The sequence below is a fragment of the Coturnix japonica genome, chromosome 24, assembly GCF_001577835.2.
Source record: "Coturnix japonica isolate 7356 chromosome 24, Coturnix japonica 2.1, whole genome shotgun sequence".
NCBI classification, from domain to species: Eukaryota; Metazoa; Chordata; class Aves; order Galliformes; family Phasianidae; genus Coturnix; species Coturnix japonica.
Window position 1 is genome coordinate 165,361 of NC_029539.1, and position 19,050 is coordinate 184,410.

At 51.1% G+C, this 19,050-nt stretch overlaps 2 protein-coding genes across 2 annotated transcripts; one reads left to right on the top strand and one right to left on the bottom strand.

Annotated features, from left to right (window-relative positions):
• Nucleotides 1-115: 115 nt before the first annotated feature.
• CCDC15 (coiled-coil domain containing 15) lies at nucleotides 116-13,309 on the bottom strand. The gene is made up of 11 exons (XM_032449074.1): nucleotides 13,240-13,309; nucleotides 12,815-13,021; nucleotides 10,399-10,548; nucleotides 9,406-9,594; nucleotides 8,797-8,937; nucleotides 6,158-6,316; nucleotides 4,941-5,060; nucleotides 3,085-3,188; nucleotides 815-994; nucleotides 598-746; nucleotides 116-458 (listed from the first exon to the last, which is right to left on the bottom strand). Exons 2-11 carry the CDS (start codon nucleotides 12,995-12,997, stop codon nucleotides 346-348), a joined length of 1,488 nt encoding a protein of 495 aa, XP_032304965.1. The 5' UTR covers nucleotides 12,998-13,021; nucleotides 13,240-13,309; the 3' UTR covers nucleotides 116-345.
• Nucleotides 13,310-13,512: 203 nt separating this feature from the next.
• On the top strand, nucleotides 13,513-18,944 carry HEPACAM (hepatic and glial cell adhesion molecule). Its single transcript, XM_015884104.2, has 7 exons — nucleotides 13,513-14,108; nucleotides 15,737-16,078; nucleotides 16,315-16,596; nucleotides 16,685-16,778; nucleotides 17,271-17,341; nucleotides 17,409-17,479; nucleotides 17,552-18,944. Exons 1-7 carry the CDS (start codon nucleotides 14,045-14,047, stop codon nucleotides 17,768-17,770), a joined length of 1,143 nt encoding a protein of 380 aa, XP_015739590.1. The 5' UTR covers nucleotides 13,513-14,044; the 3' UTR covers nucleotides 17,771-18,944.
• Nucleotides 18,945-19,050: the final 106 nt, after the last annotated feature.

Genomic DNA, 19,050 nt, shown 5'->3' on the forward strand with positions numbered 1-19,050 from the left:
ACCCTCTGCAAGCAGCCCCTGCAGCAGGGCTTCAGTGATGCATGAGGCAACATGACATTCAACCCCCAGCACCTCCTTTCTGCTGATTTCTCACCGCAAATGAGACCAAAGAGCATCATCTGTGCTGCAGTTTATTCTGAAGTTGAATTCTAAAATCCAAGTGCTTGTCTCTAACCAAGGCCACAGAGCAATCTGCTCCTTCACACTTGCCCTTGCCCCGTGCAATAGGCAACTGCACCTAGTCCAAGATGTGCAATTCAGACCTGAGCACAAACTGCAGCACGATGCATCAGTATAGTGCAGCTCTGGCACTGAGACACTGCGGCACCACCATCGCTGCCCTCCTCACAGCTTTGCAGGGCAGGTGAAGAGAGCAGCGAGGTGGTGGAGGAGCAGCTTCGGCCTTCCATCCACCAGGTCACAGGATGAGATGACAGACCGTAGTGCGTGGCTGTAGGCTGGGAGGGAGAGGAGCAAGCAGCAGTGTTACAAGATGAGCATTTCGCTAATTAAAAGCTTCAGGCTTTCAATGCAACAAAAAAACCTGTTGGTTTTTCGGGTCTGTGTCATCCCCTCCCGAGATGCAGGAGCTCCTACCTTTGTGGTTTTTGTAGAAGATGCAGTTGTTGGCACAGGTATCGGGATGAGACTCCCAGAAGTCAGAGCTGCAGGAGCACAGGGGTGGCAAGTCAATGTTGTATAGCTTCATCTTCTCCTTCACCTCAGCTCTTAAAGCTTCTACATACCTACAAGGCACAAAGCAGTCAACTCAGGCTCAGCACAAGGAGCAGAGGCCCAGCTGCTGCCAGCTCACCTTGTGTACTCCTTATTTCGCTGCTCTTTTTGCTTGACTTTCTTTAGCCTCCTCTCCTCCAGTTCAAGCTGGGCCAGAACTTCACAGACACCTTCCCCCAGGAAGGTTTTTTGCTGCTTAGCCACCTCCTGCATCCTCTGCTCCTCCACCTGGCGCTGGTTCTCCTTCTTGCTCTTAATCCTGCAGGCACAGAGAGCTTTCACTGACCTCAGAGAGGGAAGAAAATTCCCAACACAACCTCCACATGCAGACAGGGGCTGAATCGTGGGTACCCACACTGACACAAGCTCCCATTCTCCAAGAGCCAACTGCAGTGCTCTTAAGAAGCCTCCTGAGATGTTCTTCCACCCTTAAGAAACTAAGAATGGTGCCTGAGGTCCCTTACACCCACCCAGTGGGCAGCAGTTCCTGGATACACTTGCTCAGCCTCCCCATTTCTGGTTTCATCAAACTGGGCAGTTTGGAGCATGCTGTAAGCTGTCCTTGCAAGGAGTCAATGACAAGGAAAACAAAACTGCAGAAACACAACAGAAAAACTCCAAAGATCCCACACCTGCTCTAAACTGGCTTCGTGAAGTTCATTTATTTTTCCTTTTTTAACTAAACCTTTCTCCATTGCCTCACTCTCCCTTGCACCTACATGGCACCACAACCCCTTCCGTGGAATCTGGACTGTAAAACTTAAAAAATGCAAAGCACATTCCCTTGAAAGTGGCAATTACAAAACACAAAGACTCTAAACCAAAGCATGTGCCATTTTATTCCTGCTGATGAGTACCAAATGCTATCAAATGTTACACAGTGATTGCTGCCAAAAGGCATTCTGAATATCAACGCTGGGGAGCAGCCAGGGGAAGGAAGCATAATCGAACGGGACATTTTGGATGTCACTCTATTTGTTGGGTCAAATATGAATGCTGAGAAGGAAAGTACTGAAGCCAAACTTCTCGTCAAGTTATAAACTCTTTTTTATGAAGTGGTAATAGTGCCTTAACTACACTGCCATAAATCTTCTGCTATAGAAACTAAGGCCAAGGCCAGCTTAGCATTACAAAAGTAATTGTAAAAACAGCTCTTTCTCACTCATGAGCTGAGCAGTTTGCAGGGCCAGCAGAGCTCCTGCAACAAGGGGAAAAAAAGAAAGAAAAAAGAGGGGGAAAAAACCAAAAGACGACCCATCACTAACCAGGAGGTCCCTGGTGCCTAACCAGCACTTGGAAAAGCTCTGAGCACCTATTGAAGTTTCAGGGATGCGGTTGGAGAAACATTTCTGTGCAATTTCTGTCTAAAAAATGACCACACAAAAAAAAAACCATCAGGACTTCATGCTCCAGGACACGCAGCAGGCTGACCTTGTCATTAAGGGCTGTAGCATTTATGCTGCCTGCTGGTGGCCCCCTTGGATTGATGGCAACTGGCTGCAGGTGGCAGCTGGGCTACACTCCTTTTTTGAAGCTGTGCTTAAATTGAATGGAATGGCCAAATCTTGCCCTCAAAGCCTGGTCCCACAAGAAGCAGTGTCAGAGCACAAGGGGATCGTGGAGATGTGTTATTTTATGCCAGACCAAGTCAAAGACAAAAATACACAGCATCTTTCTTCTCTTGGTATGAATCTGCAGAGCTTCTCCTTAAGGACCTCCCTAAAAGGGAAAGGTGACCCAGCCACCAAAACACAGGGAGATTTCCATGTAGATACTGAGTTTTCTGTTCTTGGACCGAATGCTAAAAAAAAGTTTTTATTATGCCATATAGATTTATAGCTGTGAGGGTGAAGGGTCTGATATAAAATTCCAGATTGGCTTAAGAACAATGTAATCTCACTCCAATGTTTCTGATTGTGGCAGTAGCATGTGGTCTGGGTGTCAATGTCCCAGGGAGCTGTGTTGTGATTATGCAGCATCTCTCCAAACCTGACACATCAGCTCCCAGCTCCCCCCCAGAGCTGTATGGGGACTCAGAAACTGAACAGAGAAGCACTGAGTACCTCCAAAGGACTCAGCACAGCCCAAGGGTCTCTGTTCCTGCTTCAGGTGAATGAAACCCACCCCAGAGTCAATGGTTTGAGCACCAAAACAGCAAGGAGATACTTGCATCACAGGGCTTCTCTCAGCTGACTTCCTGAGTCATTTTTAAAAGTTGATGAAGTGGCAAAGGAGTCAGGAAAGGTCCCATCACATGTGGCTTTGGACAGTCTTCACAAAGCCTCCCTACCTTGGAGGCTGGGCTGCAAGAGGCAAGTGATAGAGTGCTGCTCACCCACACGTACTTACTCAGCAATCCTCTTCTGCCGCTCCTTTTGCCTCTGCTGCTCCTTCACTTGCTCTCGCTCAGCACTCATGAAGAGGCGCCTGCACCTCAGGTACTCGTTCTGATGCTGCAGGAATGAAGGTGCAGCTTTGAGAAGGATGTACTGAAGCAGACTCACCTAATATTATGTATTACAGACATTCAGCTTGACTTCTGGAGCTTGTGATTATCAGATGGAAACCTGACTCTTTCTCCAAAGGATCCCCAGAAGTCCATTAATAGCCCAGGACTGAAGGAAGAGATGGAGAGATGAGGAAAGGAGAACTAAAGCACCATGGAGCATTGGAGAGCTTTGTACCAGTGCTCTCTGAGTGACCCTCCTGTGAATATGGACAGATCTCTGAACTCTTTCTTTCCTCCTGGAAAAAGGCCTAGTTCCCACATAATCCCACTAAAGGAGTGTGCTACAAACAGCACTGCACAACACCAGATTGAATTCACCATGTGCAGGACTGCAAACATTCAGTGTTTGGGCTTCAGCTTAAACCCACAGCTGCAGCAAGGGTGAGGGGAGCTGCTGGCTAAAGCTTACAGGCAAAGCTCTCCCATCTTAAGGGGAAGCAGTCAGCATGATTGAGCCCCACAACACCAGCAAGCTCAAGGCACGGATTTTCTCATCAATATCAAGAGCTTTGGGCTGAGGATGTCCACCCTGTTCTCTGCAGAGAGGCTTGCACAGCTGGATCTAAAGGCACAGGAGAGACTGGCAGGTTGAAAGGACAGAAAGCTGGATGGAAAAAAACCACACGGAAGATCCTGCGGCAAAACCAGTTATCTCAGGGTGGATCAGAGCCAAGAAGATACAAAGCAAGGGGCAGAAGGAACAGTCTGACAAACCCCAGCTGCTGTCACAACTTCTGGAAACCACAACTGCATTTCTGGATCAGCTTGTTAGAAAATGTACATAATGAACAAAAACACAATTTGTTTGAAGTCCTTTTTTGTTTCAGGCCATAGACTACAAAGAAGCTGACACACACACACAAACAAGTCAGAAGGAAGCAGGAAAAAATAAGCTATTTTCTTAAGGAATCTCAGAGAAGCAATCTCTTTGCATCTCCTGCATTAACATCAGTCAAAGTGTTGGCCACAGACTGATCCTGGTGATTAAATCAGACCCTCAGCACGCTACAGAAAGAGGCCAGATCCCATTAGCAGTGCAAAACAAACCCCAGCAAGCTTCAGCCACTCCTGAACTGAGTTAAACAGCACTGCTTTGCTCAAGCAAAGGGCCAGCCAAGAGGGAGGAAACTCCCTGCCTTGTGCTGACCAAGCGGAGCAGCTCATGCTGAGCACAGCCAAGTTCCTGCAAGCGTCAGGGCTGCAGCCCGAGCCTGAAAGCCACCATCCCTCCTGCTGCATGCTGATATGCAGGGAACCTTTTATACTCCCAGCTTCATACACAAACAAGATGAACTGAAGCTTTGTTCATTTTTCCTTTCTTTTTACTTAGCATTTTTGGCAGCTTCTCCCTCTCTCTCCATATAACTGCAGAAAACAAATCACAGCACCTCACAGCCTTTGTTTTGCAAGGAAGAACAAACCAAACCTTTCTTCCTAAAACATTTTTGCATTATTCAGATCCCAGATACTGTGGGAATGGCAACTAGTGTTTGCACATAGGGTCACAGCAGACCTTAAAAAAGAACTTGGTGGGTTTGCTCAAGAAACCATCAGCACTGACAAACTCAGCAGATGCTTCACGCACCACTGCTGCTCCAGAGGCTTCTTATCTGAGCCAGCAGCATCACCTAGCTTCAGTGCATTGCACTCCTGAAACAGATACAGAACAATGGGCACTTAGCTGCAGCAGACAAACCTGCTTCTTGCTTTCCTCTTGGTCTATGCCAGCCCACAGGACAAGGGGAGCTTGACAACCAAGGGTCGTTCTCTGCAGAGACTCAGGTGTGCTCAAATCCTTTGCTGATCCATCAGAAAACTAAAAGATAACATGAGAGAGCAGCATCAAAATTCATCTTTCCACAGTGAAGTCCTCCAGGCTGGAGGTGGGTTCTCTGTGCATGATCTCCAGAGTAACACACTTGGCATTAGCTGCACACAGGATCACTTCAGAAGGATGGCATCCCACAGGAGGGACCCGTACAGAGCAGGGAAGGATGGAAGGAGTAGGAGAGATGGAATCCCAAAACCCTCTGTCTTCTTCACTCCACTCAAAGTGTTTGTCAAGTCAGTACTGCAGCTGGATCAGTCACCGGACAAGGTTGGGCACACGCTGCTTTAGCCATAATGTATTTGCTAACTACTCCAAGTAATCCAAAGGGCAAAACATTTCCATACCTCAGATACCTAGTAAAACTGCCAGAAAACCCATCGATAAATACATTTATTTCTCTTCTTGGGAGCATACACATTAATGGTGCCCCTAAGGATGAGTGATCTCAGCTCATTCCTCTGATGAAAAACTTGATTTTTTCCTTTCTAAAGGAGGTTTCTGACAAGTTTGATGCATGCACAGCTCTCCCATCCCACCACTGCTTCCAGCATGGCAGCGGGATGTGGGATAGCTGCAGGTCCTCCTGCCCAAACCTGGAGCTTGATTAAGCACCCAGTGCAATTGCACAGTGAGTCTCAGATTTCTGCTGAGCAGAGACAACTGGCATGACGAGGCAGGCACACATAAAACCACAGCGCTGAGATTAAAGTGGTGAGTGTAATGTCAAAACGATGCGGCTATTCCAAGAGCAGTCACAGGAGCTCTTATTACACTTACCCGCTAACAGGCTTCAGGCATTTAAAAATGGTGCCCTTGTGCCTACAGATCAAGATCCAAGTTCCCACACACCTTTCCACAGAGACCTTGTGTGTGGTGCATGCCAGAGAACCTTCTCTAAACCACCAATCTCACCTTGCTTTCACACTCTTTGGCCTGTGTTGACCAAAGGTGGCAGTAAGCACAAGCTTGCCAAGTGTGAAGGTGCAAATGGAACTACAACAGCGGCCTCATTGCCCCTCCCTGAACATAACTCCCAAATATTTGCACTTCTTAAGACCAACTGGCCCAGACTCACGTCTTACCTTTCTAAATTCCATTTTGATGCAGAAATCATCACCTTGCTCAGCCTGATGTGAAGCTGTCATCTGGTCTTGCAGTTCAGCTGGAAGATCATGATGTCCTGCTAGAATAAGTTCCTCACTCTCACCTTCGGTGGGCAGCGGGGCATATAGCACTGATTCCTGGAGGAAAGAGGAGGAAACATGAGGTCCAATTGTGACTGCTTTGGGTGCACAGTGCAAAGGCAATGTCCTTGAGTAAGGGTTAGAGGTACTTTTAACCTTGGGGCACCTGCTCTGAGAAGCTAGTTGAGATCTGGCAAGGAGCAATGCAGTGTGTTCAAACCAAACATCACTGCAGGGCACAAGAGCCAGAAAATCTAGCAGGGTGGCTCCTGACTACATTCTCACCAACTGCAGAAACGGAGGGACAGAAGTGTGGGGTGATGGAAAGAAAAAGACCTTTCTAGGCAACACTTCCTGACTGCAAGGATTTAGGGTGAGCAAGATTGCTTGAGTGACACTCGTTCTGTGCTTGTTCAGATGGTAAGTGGGCAGGCTCCTGAAAGGATATTAAAATATTGTGAGAGGCAGCAGATTGTTTCCTACAAACTAAAAATCAAAATGCCAGAAGGAAGCTCTGAGCCAGATTTTTTTTTGTGTTTTTTTTTCCCCCTTGTTATCCCTTCAGCAGGATAGAAACAGAGACGGGAAGGGAAGAACAGAAGTGTTCACAGGGTGAATCAACAGGAGGAATGTGGGTCAAGCCAGGAATCGCCCAAGATGGTTGAGCTGCTGTAGCCCTGAAAACAGAAGGAAATGAAACTGCTGAAGGAAAAAAAATTCTGGGGAATGATCAGCTGGGGAAAGAATTTGGGTGCTATCAACCTGGAGACCTACAAATACTAAAGGCAAAGCAATGAAAGGCTTGGTAAGCAGGGTCACCCGGAACACAGGACAGGTAATTTCACTCTATTGCAATCTAGGTATCTGCTTGGGAAAGACATGCAGCAAGAAACAGACCAGCAAGAGCTCTGAAAAGAGTCTGACCCGAAAAGAAACCCCTGGGAGAGAACAGGGGTGGTTTCAGGAACAGACTTCTTGTTTAATAATCACAGTGAATGCAAATCTTTACTGGGAAGAGGAAAAAAAAAAAAGAAAAAAAATAGAAAAGAGGACTGAAAAAGCAGCTGATCTATTAAACAGTGCTAACTGAACAAGTACAAGCTACTCTGCTGGAGTGGAGAGCCACGATGCATAGTGTGAGACCAACCTGACTCAGCTCCAAGCTGTTTTGGTGCCTGTGATCAATGTGAACACAGGGGAAATGGAGCATGGGTCAGATTACAAAAAGAATCATGTAGGAGACAGCACATGCACACAGGGACATAAAACAAGTGCCACAAAGGCCAAGGCTGTAAGTAAAACAAGAGAAATCAAGGTAACGAGAAATCAGGCTTTCAGTAATGGGGGTCAGTACACAAGGAGAGGGACAGCTATCAGAGGACACCAGGAGGGACACCATTTTATGCTTCTGTGCATCAGTTTTCAGCCAAGTCCCATGCCACACATCCCACAGCCCGTTGTCTGCTATAAGTGCCTGCATTGTACAGGCAGGGACTGTGTTACTCATGTCTGGCAACACCATCACTAACAGCTAAGTAATGTTATCTCTTCATCTTGCTGATCATCAGGGACTTAAATAGAAGGAATGTGTAGTGTTTGAAACAGATACAAGTTCCTTGAGCCATAATTACAGTGTATCTGCAACCCTTGTTCACAAAGCTGACCTTCTTGAACAGACATCCAACAGTACAGAGTAGGAAGAGCCAGACCAGCCCTTATATAAAAGGCATTTTCTAGATAACAGCCAGCCAAAATGAACTCCACCTTTGATGAACCTGAAAAGAGACGGGAATGAAGAAGTGCAAGGCAGGCAGGAAGCTGGCTCCAGCGGAGGTAATGAGACAAAATAGCAGGTTGGGCTGCTGCTCGACTTTTCCAGGACTTGCAGATGGGCAAAGTACATCAGTTAAAAAAAAAATCTTGGCATACAAAGCAGGACACAGTTATGCCAGTAGCTGTGGCATAAAGCTGATACCGAGTGATCAGAACAGGATGAAATTCAACAGCACAAAAGGTCAGGCACTTGGGACTAATCTTGTTATGTGTCTCCTATGTACTTAGTGCTCTGAGAAAAGGAGATGCATGCCAACAATGGTCTTCCTGAAGCCAGCCTTGAATGAGGAAAGTCCTCCAGATCTCTGCCATGTGCACCAAACAGACTGCTGCAACAGGAGCAGCTGAAGTTCGCTGAAGAGCACACAAGGGGTGGGATGATCTCCACATTCCTCCCAGATCCCCAGATTACAATCTAAGCCTTTAAAATATTATTTGAATTCTTACTTCCTAGTTTATCTTTCCTTAATCTTGCAAACAGAGGTGTTTCCACCCACACTGTCCAGCTGCCTTCTCCGAAAGGTGGCTGCAAGAACAAAGGTAGAAATGTCCATGCAACAGAACCCTTGGGTCCTGCTCATCCATGGGCCGGCACATCATCACCTGGGTCACAAAGCCACGGGTTTTGCTGAAGAATCTCCCTGACCGACACTTCAGGTTCACAGTTAGCACCAGCCCTGCCCACAGCCTCACATGTAACTCACCTCCTGCCCAGCTGCCCGTCTCACATCTTGCCTCTGGCCAAGCCTCCATGTGCTGCCGGGGAGCTCTGAGGCCTCTGTGCCTTTGGACACTGCCTGACAGGATGCCAGCCTGCGCCGAACTTGTCTCATGGCTTTGCTAAGCTGTTGTGAGAGGGACAGGACAGACACAATAACAGGTCAACAGATGCTTTCCGGGAATGCTGCACCAATAAATTCATTTACAGCAAAGGTGTCCCAATTGGCTCCAACTCCAGCTCCTAGAAAAACACACATTATAAAGTGCCAAATGCACCACAACCATCACTATTGAAAACACTTACAACAGTCCCTGCAGCACCTTTACCAAGATTTCAGGATCCCACACACTTGGTCTGCAGGACACATGCTCAATGAGGTGGCACCATCTAGTGCCTCCTCTCCAACATGACATCCCAGCACAGCAATAGGACACAGCTGAGGATTTCCAGCAAGTTTTAACCAAAATTCACTGTATCTACAAGCAGTGGGGCAAGTTCAAGTGTCCTATGGAGTGTTACACCACTATTTGTTAAAAAAAAGTAAAGTGTAGAACAGGGATGGAAAGGATGAGTGTGGAAGGGCCCCACGCACCTGGGCAGCTTGCTGCTGGAAGGGCTCGCTGGGCACCCCAGGCTCCTGCTGCTGTGCCAGGGCAGCGTGGGCACTGGGGCTGCAGATGGCGGGTGCAGGGCGGCTCCGGAAAACACACGTGTTCTTCTTGGGTGTCAGGTGCAGCACTGAGCCCAAGCACTGCACAGCAAGGTTGCTCTCCTTCTCTACCTGCCAGGGTAAAAAGCCACATGCAAATCTCAGTGATCATCTCCCACCTGGCTGGCATGTGCTGCCACAGAAGCTCGTGCTGAGCTTAAAGGATCGTACCCTTCTGTGGTTAAAACCAAGACACAAAAGCCCCACAAACAAACACCAGCAGTTTGGCAGCTTTCTGCTCCGAGTGGTTCTGGCAGTAATATGAGGACATACCCACTTGACCGTGCCTTCTCATTGCTGGAAGCAGCCCAAACACCCTCAGGGTGTCCAGAACTGTTGGTATTTCAGTACTTCCCCTTCTCACTGTACAGTGAGTTTCTGGCAACTATCACTGGAGTTTGAAAGGATAAAGGATCAAATAATATATTCAAAAGAACATTTAAAACAAGCTCTTGGAGGGAAATGAGACTATGTCATGGAAGTGCTGCTTGTGAATTGCTATGGGAAGAGACTGGCAGAAACAGGCTGCTTTTCCCTAACACAACCAGGAGACACTTGCACCATTCACAACTCAGCCTGGCTATTTTTTAACACTGGAGATCTAAGAGGTCAGCAGGACTCTGTTCTCTAGCTATTGCCCCAGAGAGCCAGTGACCTTTCCATGTGGAACAGAAGGCTCAGTGCCCCCTTAGCATCACAGCAATCCAAGGTGTTGGGCTGCCTTACTTGTGGCTTTGCCACTTGCAGCGACAGCGCCCGCTGGAGCCACAAGTTTTCTGTTTTTCTTACTAATACCCTAACAAGGGGTTGATTGTGTTTCTTCTCCAGTTTAGAGGGACATGTTGCTTTGCAAAGCAGAGAGAAGGAGCTGCTCACCGCTTCCCAGCACCTCTGCAGCTGCTGCTTTCTTCTCATCCTGATCTGCTGGTTCACCCGCCGCTTCACCTCTCCCTGGAAGTGCCTCAGCCTCATTGCCTTCCTCCTCTGCTGCTCCTTCAGCTCCTCCTCAACCTGAAATGCTGAAGCCTGGATGAAAGCAGATTTCTCATGTTTTTGCAGCATTGCAGGATGATATCAGCCTATATTCCTGCTTCCCCTCCAAAGGCTGTAGCTACAGGCCGGGCAAGCAGCACCCAGAGAGCTTTATAATAACATTTTATTTCAAGCATGCACAGTTCCAGCTTGGACAACATCTACTGAATTGCTACCAGCCAGAATCAAATCTAACTAGCAAGGCTGCTGTTACAGAGCACACACACTTCCTCCTTTGACCCTAGGCACAGAAAGGAAAAATAAGAGCATAGCCTAATGCAGTGACTCCTGCTCAGTGCTCCATAAATGGATGCTCAGATATTCAAAGCCAAAGAATCAGGCTGGCCCAGGTCGTGTTAATGCTCTGTACAATGACCCGTATCCATTTTTCACTAAGGGCCTTGCAAGAGCAGTGCTGGAAGCGATCAGACACTGCAGAGCACAGCACGGGCAGAGCTACTGCTCTGACAATGATTTTACCACGCAAAGTGAAACATTAAAATGAATGACCTAACAAGCAGGTTTTCATAGTTCCCAGCTGAAGCAACTCCAGACAGTGCTGTTATCACTACCAAGGCTTTAAAAAAAAACATCTCCATTTCCTGGCTGCCAGATCAATAAGTCACCGGGCAAGATCCTGGAAAAGGGATCTGCAGGGGCAGATTGTCACCTGCTGCAGGGCAATTCACTGCTATTTATTTAGACGCTCAGGTTTATATTGCCTTACATCAAACGCAGCTATGAGGAAAAGACTGAAGGGCAATAAGTGGAATCACTGGTAAGCAGCTGACAGACAGGGCTGTGGGGCTGGCATGGCTCACATCCCATCACCCGCCACATACTTTTACAACCTCAAATCACAGGGACGGCTGCAGCCCACACCTCAATGCCAGGAACACGAATGGCAGCAGGGCCCTGTTGGCACAACCACAGCATGAAGGCGGGCAGAACTCCGCACTGCTAACAGCACTGAAGATGCCATCTCCAACTCGCCGCGCTCCCTGCTGGCAATCTCATTAGCAATGCTGATTATAGCCATTCATTTTACCTTTGAATATGACCCGCTGCTGTACACAGGTGTATTAAACAAGCTCCAATAACTTCACGCAACCCTGCCCACAGCTGAAGGCACAAGGGCAAAGGGGAGGCACGAGCACAGCTGACGTGTGGCAAATGTGCAGGAGGTGCTGTGACACGGCGAGGGCTCAGCCCCCAGCAAGGAGCAGCAGCTCTCACTTGGCTTCAAAACCTGAGAGCCAGGAAAGCTCCAGCTCACCTCAAAGTTTGGCAGTGGAAGTTGCATGAATACAGAGACAATTCATTTCCATATATTATCTCAACCTTTCAGAATTTAAATTACAATATGGAAATAAATCATCGCAGAAGCACAGGAGCTTCTGTAACGTTTCGACATTAATTACAGGGGACTGAACTCATCATCCTATATTTAATGCACTTTTAGTCCTCTTATAATAACCCTCAAAGCAGAAATCCCTGAGATAAGCACCAGAGAAGATTTTCTTAAGCATTTCTAATGGGGTACAGCAGGGACTGACTCCAAACCCTATAGCATTTATTTATTTTAAATCAGCAACTTGGAATAAAAACTTCCGCTCACAAACATCCCTTAGGCACAAACAGGGAGGTAGCAAACAATATAAAGGGCACCGATATGGGGCAAAACATCAGTAGTTGGTAGCTCCGTTACCAATGTGTATGGGAAGTGTTGAATCGTGGCCTAAACCTCTGATTGACCAGCTGAGGTGAGCAATGAGTCGGCCCTGGGAGCACAGGTGAAGGCAGTTCAGCTGTGTGAGTGGAAGGGGTGGAGCCTGGCTGCCCCTCACCTGGATTACCAGCATTTAAGGGCTGACTGCCATTGGGAAGGATCTGTTCCTGGAGGTTGCTCCTTTTGGAGCTCTCTCTGTGGGCCTGCACAGATGAGCATTTTTCATCTATTTCAGGTTATCCCTTTCTAACCACATTGCTCTATTTTAGTTGATTATACACCTATGGTAGAGATCAGCTGCTAGAAACACAGAGATGCAGCTATAGCTACAGTGGGTGGTGTAAAGAAGTAAGTCACCAACAGCAACTCTGTATAGAATCAGTAAGGGTCTTCATTTGGTTCTGAATGAATGAAGAGTGTGGGTAGAAGGTAGGGCAGGATACAGGGGCACCACGTCCCCTCAGGGTCCCATTAGAACAAACAGCGTGTTCCATTCTGCCTACAGCCCCATGTGCGGTTCTATTCACCCACCCAGGTGGGGCACAGTCCCTCACTCACGAATGCCGGGCTCTGCTCGCGGGGGCCGCTCTCCACCCACGCTCCCACCGGGGCCACCCGGAGGCTCCTCTCGCCCAGCAGCGCCCGGCCCGCCCGGGGGGGTCTCTCGGTTCGGCCCGTGGTTGCTCGTGGCCGCAGTCTGCAGGACGGCAACATCGGGGAGCGGCACCGGGCCTGGACCTGGGGGGGAACGAGGGGTGAGCGGGGACCCGCGGCCTACAAGGCCTGCACCGCCATCCACACACACACAGCGACCCCACAAAGCCCAGGGGCGCCGCCAGCGCCAAACCGCCCCACAGGGACCCCACGCAGCCCCCCCCATGTAAAGGGGGAGATGCGATGACCCCCTGGTGACCCCCCTCCCCACCTAAAGGGTCAGGCCCCTCCGGACCCCTCACCCCCACGGGCCGCACCAACCGCCACTTCCGGCCCAGCGCTCCGTTTGAATCCTGCCGCCACTTCCGCCCTCTGCCCCGCCCTTCCTGGAGTCGCGGGTTCGAGTCCCGCCGCGGCCGGAAAGGGGTGATGGGGGTGATGGGGGGGGGCTAAGGGTGCTGTGGGGAGCCCTGGGAGCCGGCACATCGCCCTGAAACATCCCTATAGCGTCCCTAAAGAGTCCCCAGAGCATCCTGCAGACATCCATCAGTGTGCCCCAAAAGCACTGAGCATCCTCCCATGTGCCCCCATTGCCCCCCCAGACCCCCCTGGGTGCGTCCCGACCATCCCGTGTCGGTCTGGCATCGCTCCGTGGGAGCAGCCCGGGCAGCCTGCCCCGCTCCGCTGCACCATTGAGCCGTGCCGGGAACTAATTGGAGCCGGAGCTGGAACGGAGCCTGGAAACAGCCAAAAGGGAGCGAGGGATGGAGGTGGGGGCAGCTCTGCAAAGTGTGACCCCCCCAAAAGAAATAACGGCATCAAAAGGACCCCCGAGGAAATGGGACGCAGCTCCCTGCTCCTACATCCCGTGGGATGCTGCGGCCACGTGGAAATGGGGTGGAAAATTGCAAATCTGGGTGATTTCTCCCCAAACAAGTGTCAGCTCAGGCTGCTGGGGAGGCGAAACACACAGGGCTCTATTGAGAGAGCGAGGGACAAATAAAAAGAGGGGAAAAAAAACATTGCCCGGGCTGAGGGCCAGCAGCACGGAGGGACGTGCCCGGAGCGGGACCAAGACGCAGAGCAGGGCCCTGCAGCCGGCCCGAGATGTGGGGAGCTGCGTGCACCCCGCGCCTGCTGCACGCTGCCTGGCTCCTGGCTCTGCACGCAGGTAGGGCCGGCCGCCACCAACGGCACCACGGCTTTGATTTATCCCCATCTTTCTTTTTATCACTGAAATAGGGTGGGATTGAATGTAATGGGGGATTTGTCTGGGGGCGGTTGGGGTGCAGTGGGGGTGGATGGGATGGATGGGTGCTGCTACCTCCCTTAGCAGAGAGGTGGGAAGGGATAAAATGGGGCTGAAAGATGTGAAAATAATTGTTCCAGGGAAAGTGGGTTGTGCTGGGTTGGGGGGTGGGGGGGCTCCCAGGCTCTGGCAGCAGCTCCTTGGCTCCCCAGACCCTTTTCTCGCTCACTCTTCACCTTCCCCTCAAAGCCCTTTTGTTGCCCCAGTCATCTCCTGTTATCCCCATCCCAGCTCACCCCAAAGTATCATCGATTCCCTAAATCCCCCCCAAAAAACCTGATTTTGGTGACTCAGAAGCCCCTGAGGGACCAGCCCCCACCCCGGGCCTTCTGCAGGAAGGCAGCTGCTGTTTTGCACCATTTCTCTGAAATCTGGACCCATAAGCAGCACAGAAGCTGTCGGGCTGAGGATGCAAAGTGGTTTTGAAGTCCCAAATTTATTACATGGAGTGAGGGGGAGGGTTGGAGAAACCATTGACCTTTTGGGGAACCATTTGGGTTTTGGAGAGGTTTGTGTGATGCTCCCTAAATCCCTCCCATTATCCCCACAAAAGCCTGAAAAAACAAAGCAAGGCATTGAAACAGGCTCCCAGCTGCGTATGAGGGATGGGGCAGGGGTTGCATCCTGTCCCCACACACAGGTTTTCCCCCAGAATTTCACCCCACAGTGTTTTTTCGAGGCTGAGCTCCATGGCTGCTGGGGAGGGCGGATGGACGGACGCTGCATACCAATAGGTCCCGTGACTTTCGAGCTTGTTTAAACCCTTTCTTGCTCTGCTCGCCTCCCTCCTCGCCCTCCCCAGCTGATTTCTCCTGTTCAGTCCGGGATTTGTTCACCTCTGAGTGATGCCATCTGCACAGGGACTCGTGAAGTCCCCAGATTGGTGGTGGTTGAGGTTTTGGAGAGTAAACCCATTATTTATTTGTATATTTATTTCTTTTTCTCCAAAGAACAGTTTTGTAAGCCATGTTGTTTGCTTTGAGCTCAGCTAGTTTGCATTTCCCCGTGGGGTGATGGGGACTGCCTTGAAACTGGGACATGGGGACTCAATCCCCTTCACTGTGGTTGTGCACAGGGGGAGGAGTGTAGGTGGGACAAGAGCATCCTCTACAGCTGGGGGTGCGATGCAAAAATCCCATCCCTGTGCATGCATCTTTACCATGAGTTGCATCAGACCTGCAGCGCGCTTTGCAAGGGTTGCATCAACTCCACAATGCATTTAGAGAGGGTTTCATCAACCCCATCAACACACTTTGCATCAATGCTCCAATGCACTTTGCAAATGATTGCATCAACCCCTCGCATGCATTTTGCAGAGAGCTGCATCAACCCTTGCAACGCACTTTCCTGAGGCAATGTGTGCAAACAATGTGGGTGCTGCAGTTGAGGGTTTCTTGGGGATTCTCGCTGCAGCTCTGGGGGGGGGGGAAGGGATTTCCCCTTTTTCGGAGAGCCGGGACGCGGCGCCCGCTGTCTCGCCCCGTCCCCAGGTCTGCTGGCGGGGGTGAACATCACCAGCCCCTCGGCGCTGGTGCGCGGCACGGCGGGCAAAGCAGCGCTGCTGTCAGTGCGCTACGCCAGCGCCAGCCCCGACAAACCGGTGGTGAAGTGGCAGCTGAAGAGAGACAAACCCGTCACCGTCGTCCAGTCCATCGGCACCGAGATCATCGGCAACCTGCGGCCCGACTACCGAGACCGCATCCGCGTGCTGGAGAACGGCTCGCTGCTCATCAGCCCGCTGCAGCTGGCCGACGAGGGCAGCTACGAGGTGGAGGTCTCCATCACCGATGACACCTTCACTGGAGAGAAGACCATCAACCTCACTGTGGACAGTAAGGACAAGGGGGTGCTCAGAGGTGTTTGGGTTTTCCCAACAGGTCAGCTTAGTTCTGGGAGCTATTTGAGCAGCAGAGAGTTATGTGGGGAGTTTGGCCATATGGGGAGATGGTTCTGGCTTGCTTGCAGCCAAATCGTGTCCCCAGTGCAGTTTTGAGGTCCCTTCCCCATCCCCTGGGTCCATCCATGTCCTGCAGGGCATTGGTGTCACCTGGATTCCCATCATCCACAGTCCCCATCTCAAAGCCACAAGTGCTGGTGGCCTCCTCAACAGTGTTGGAGCTCAGTGAGTTCTTCACCCTCAACTGCTCACACGAGAATGGCACCAAGCCCACCTACACCTGGCTGAAGGACGGGCGGCCGCTGAACAACGACTCCCGCCTCCTCCTCTCCCCTGACCAGAAGATCCTCACCATCACCCGTGTCCTCATGGCAGACGATGATGTCTACAGCTGCCTTGTGGAGAACCCCATCAGCCAGGGCCGCAGTGTCCCCGTGAAGCTCACTGTCTACCGTAAGATGTGTCCCCACAACTGGCCATTGCTGGCAGATGATCCTGGTTAAGCTTTTGGGGGTATTTCCGCCTCACTGCTCTCTCTTAGGCCGGAGTTCCCTTTACATCATCCTTTCCACGGGTGGCATCTTCCTCCTCGTTACTCTGGTGACTGTTTGTGCCTGCTGGAAACCTTCTAAGAAGTATGGCTTGGGGGAATACAGGAGACAAAAGGGATCCTTCTCCTAACCTATCCCATCCCATCCTATCTTTCCTGGTTCCATCCTATCCTATCCTTCCCTTTTCCATCTCATCCCATCCTGTCATGTCTCATCCCATTTGCTCCCCTCCCATGTAATCCTGTTCAATTCTGTCTTATTTCATTCTATTTAATCCCATCTCATCCCATCCCAAATTGCCCTCTTCTGTCCCTTCTCTCCCTGTCCCATCCCATGCCACCCAATTCTGTCCCATCCTGTCCTATCCCATCTCACCCCATCCCACTCTCACTATAGCACCATGGTCACCTATGGCTGTATTTGGGGCCATTCTCTCCTTACCATCATAACTATCACCACCATGGTAATGACCATCAGCATCAGCACCAACATGACCATGACCACCACCATGACTATCACAGTTACTGTAATCTCGACCCATAACCACCATCATCACAGCCTCTGTTCACTCTCCAGACCGAAGCAGCAAGCGGAGCCACCTCCCCCTGACTACACAGAGCAGGATGAGGAGCACCCCAAGCACGAGGGTGAGTGCAGTGCCAGCAGCAGGGGCAGCACTGCTCCACGGGCACCCACCTACTCCCCTTCCCGCAGCTGAGACCATCCCTCGTGGCGCTGACCATGATCGCAAGACCCCCCTGGCCCTCTACATCCTCAAGGAGCAGGTGAGTGGCGGCAGGGCTGGGATGCCCCGCAGTGCAATGCAGAGCATCGCGCTCACGTTGGTGCCCCCTCAGGACACCGCAGCACCTCAGGAGGATTCATCGCCGCCTGCTGGGCGCTCACCGGGACGCGGAGCTCGGCGCTACCATCGCTCCCCAGCCCCAGCCCGGCCGCCCCGCTCCCCCCCCGGCTCCCCTGCGCGATCCCGCTCCGCTGCGCGCCTGCTGCGGGCCGCCGGGGTCCCTGCCATCCGCGAGCAGGAGGAAGGCAGCGCCCTGGAGATCAGCGCCTGAGCTGATGCTGCTGGGGAACACGTGCATGGCCCGGCCCAGGCGTGGAGGGGTGACACGGGGCACAGCGGAAAGTCACTAATTTGGTATTGAACTCTGCTGGAGCTGCACCTTTCCGCCCCGCTGGGGGCTGGAGTGTTGCTGTAGTGGCCATGGGGCTGGGTGTGGGGCACATGGGGAGCACACACATGCATGGGATGTACATGGAGCATGCACAGAGAGCTCACACTGCAGAGAAAGTGAGCATGGAGCATGCACAGAACATGCAGAGAGCATGTATGTGGTATGCAAAGAGAGTGTGCAAGAGCGTATGCAGGAGAATGCTGAGTGTGCTCAGAGTGTGCAAGGATATCATGAACAGAGCATGCAGAGAGATTGTGCATGGAATATATGGAGAGAGCATGCAGAGTGTGCACAGAGCCTGCAAGGGAACGTGCATGGACTGTGTGGGAAAAGCAACCTGGAGTATGGAGAGAGGGCACGTACAAAGGATGCAAGAGAGCATGCACACAGTGTGCAAAGGTAGCATGCAAGAGAGCAAAAATAAAGCAAGTCAAAAGCAGGTCAAGAGAGTGTGCACAAAGCATGCAGCTAAGGCCAAACAGGCTGCGTGGCAGAACGTGTGCATGGCATGTGCATGGACCATGCAGGTAAGTGTGCGATGTGCAGAGTGTGCCAGAGTTCAGAGCGTGTTCCAAATGTGCATGGAGTGTGTAGAGAGCACGAGTGTTCAGAGAGCGTGCATGGGGCGTGTGGAAGGAGCGAGTGTGGAGTGTGGGAGAAGAACATACACAGAGCAGGCACGTGTTATGCAAGAACACTGTGCATACGACCACAGCCCCATGCATGCAGTTGTGTGCAGGTTCCCATGCGCGTGCACACCCACACACACTGGTGGAAAGGCCCCCAGCCCTCTGGCTGCACTGTACCCAAATGTGGGCCAGGTCCCAGCAGTGCCCTCGCAGCTGCCAGCCGCCCTCTGCTGCCAATGGATTTTCTGTGAAAATCACCTGTTTATCAGCACTCCCACCTGCAGTGCTGCAGGATCCCCCCACAATAGGTTTAGGACGGAGCCGAAGGGCCGGAGCGCCAGAGCAGGAGCTGGGGCACCCCGTGGTGCTCGGCGTGTGCGAGCACTCGTGGATGCTACTAACCAATAAACTCCATGTGTTACCCAGCCCCGAGGTGCTCAGTGTGTTGGGGTGTTGTGCTGGGAGTGGGGGCAATGTGAGGAAGATGGGAAGGACCAACTCAGTGCACCCATTCAGTGGACATGGCAGCTG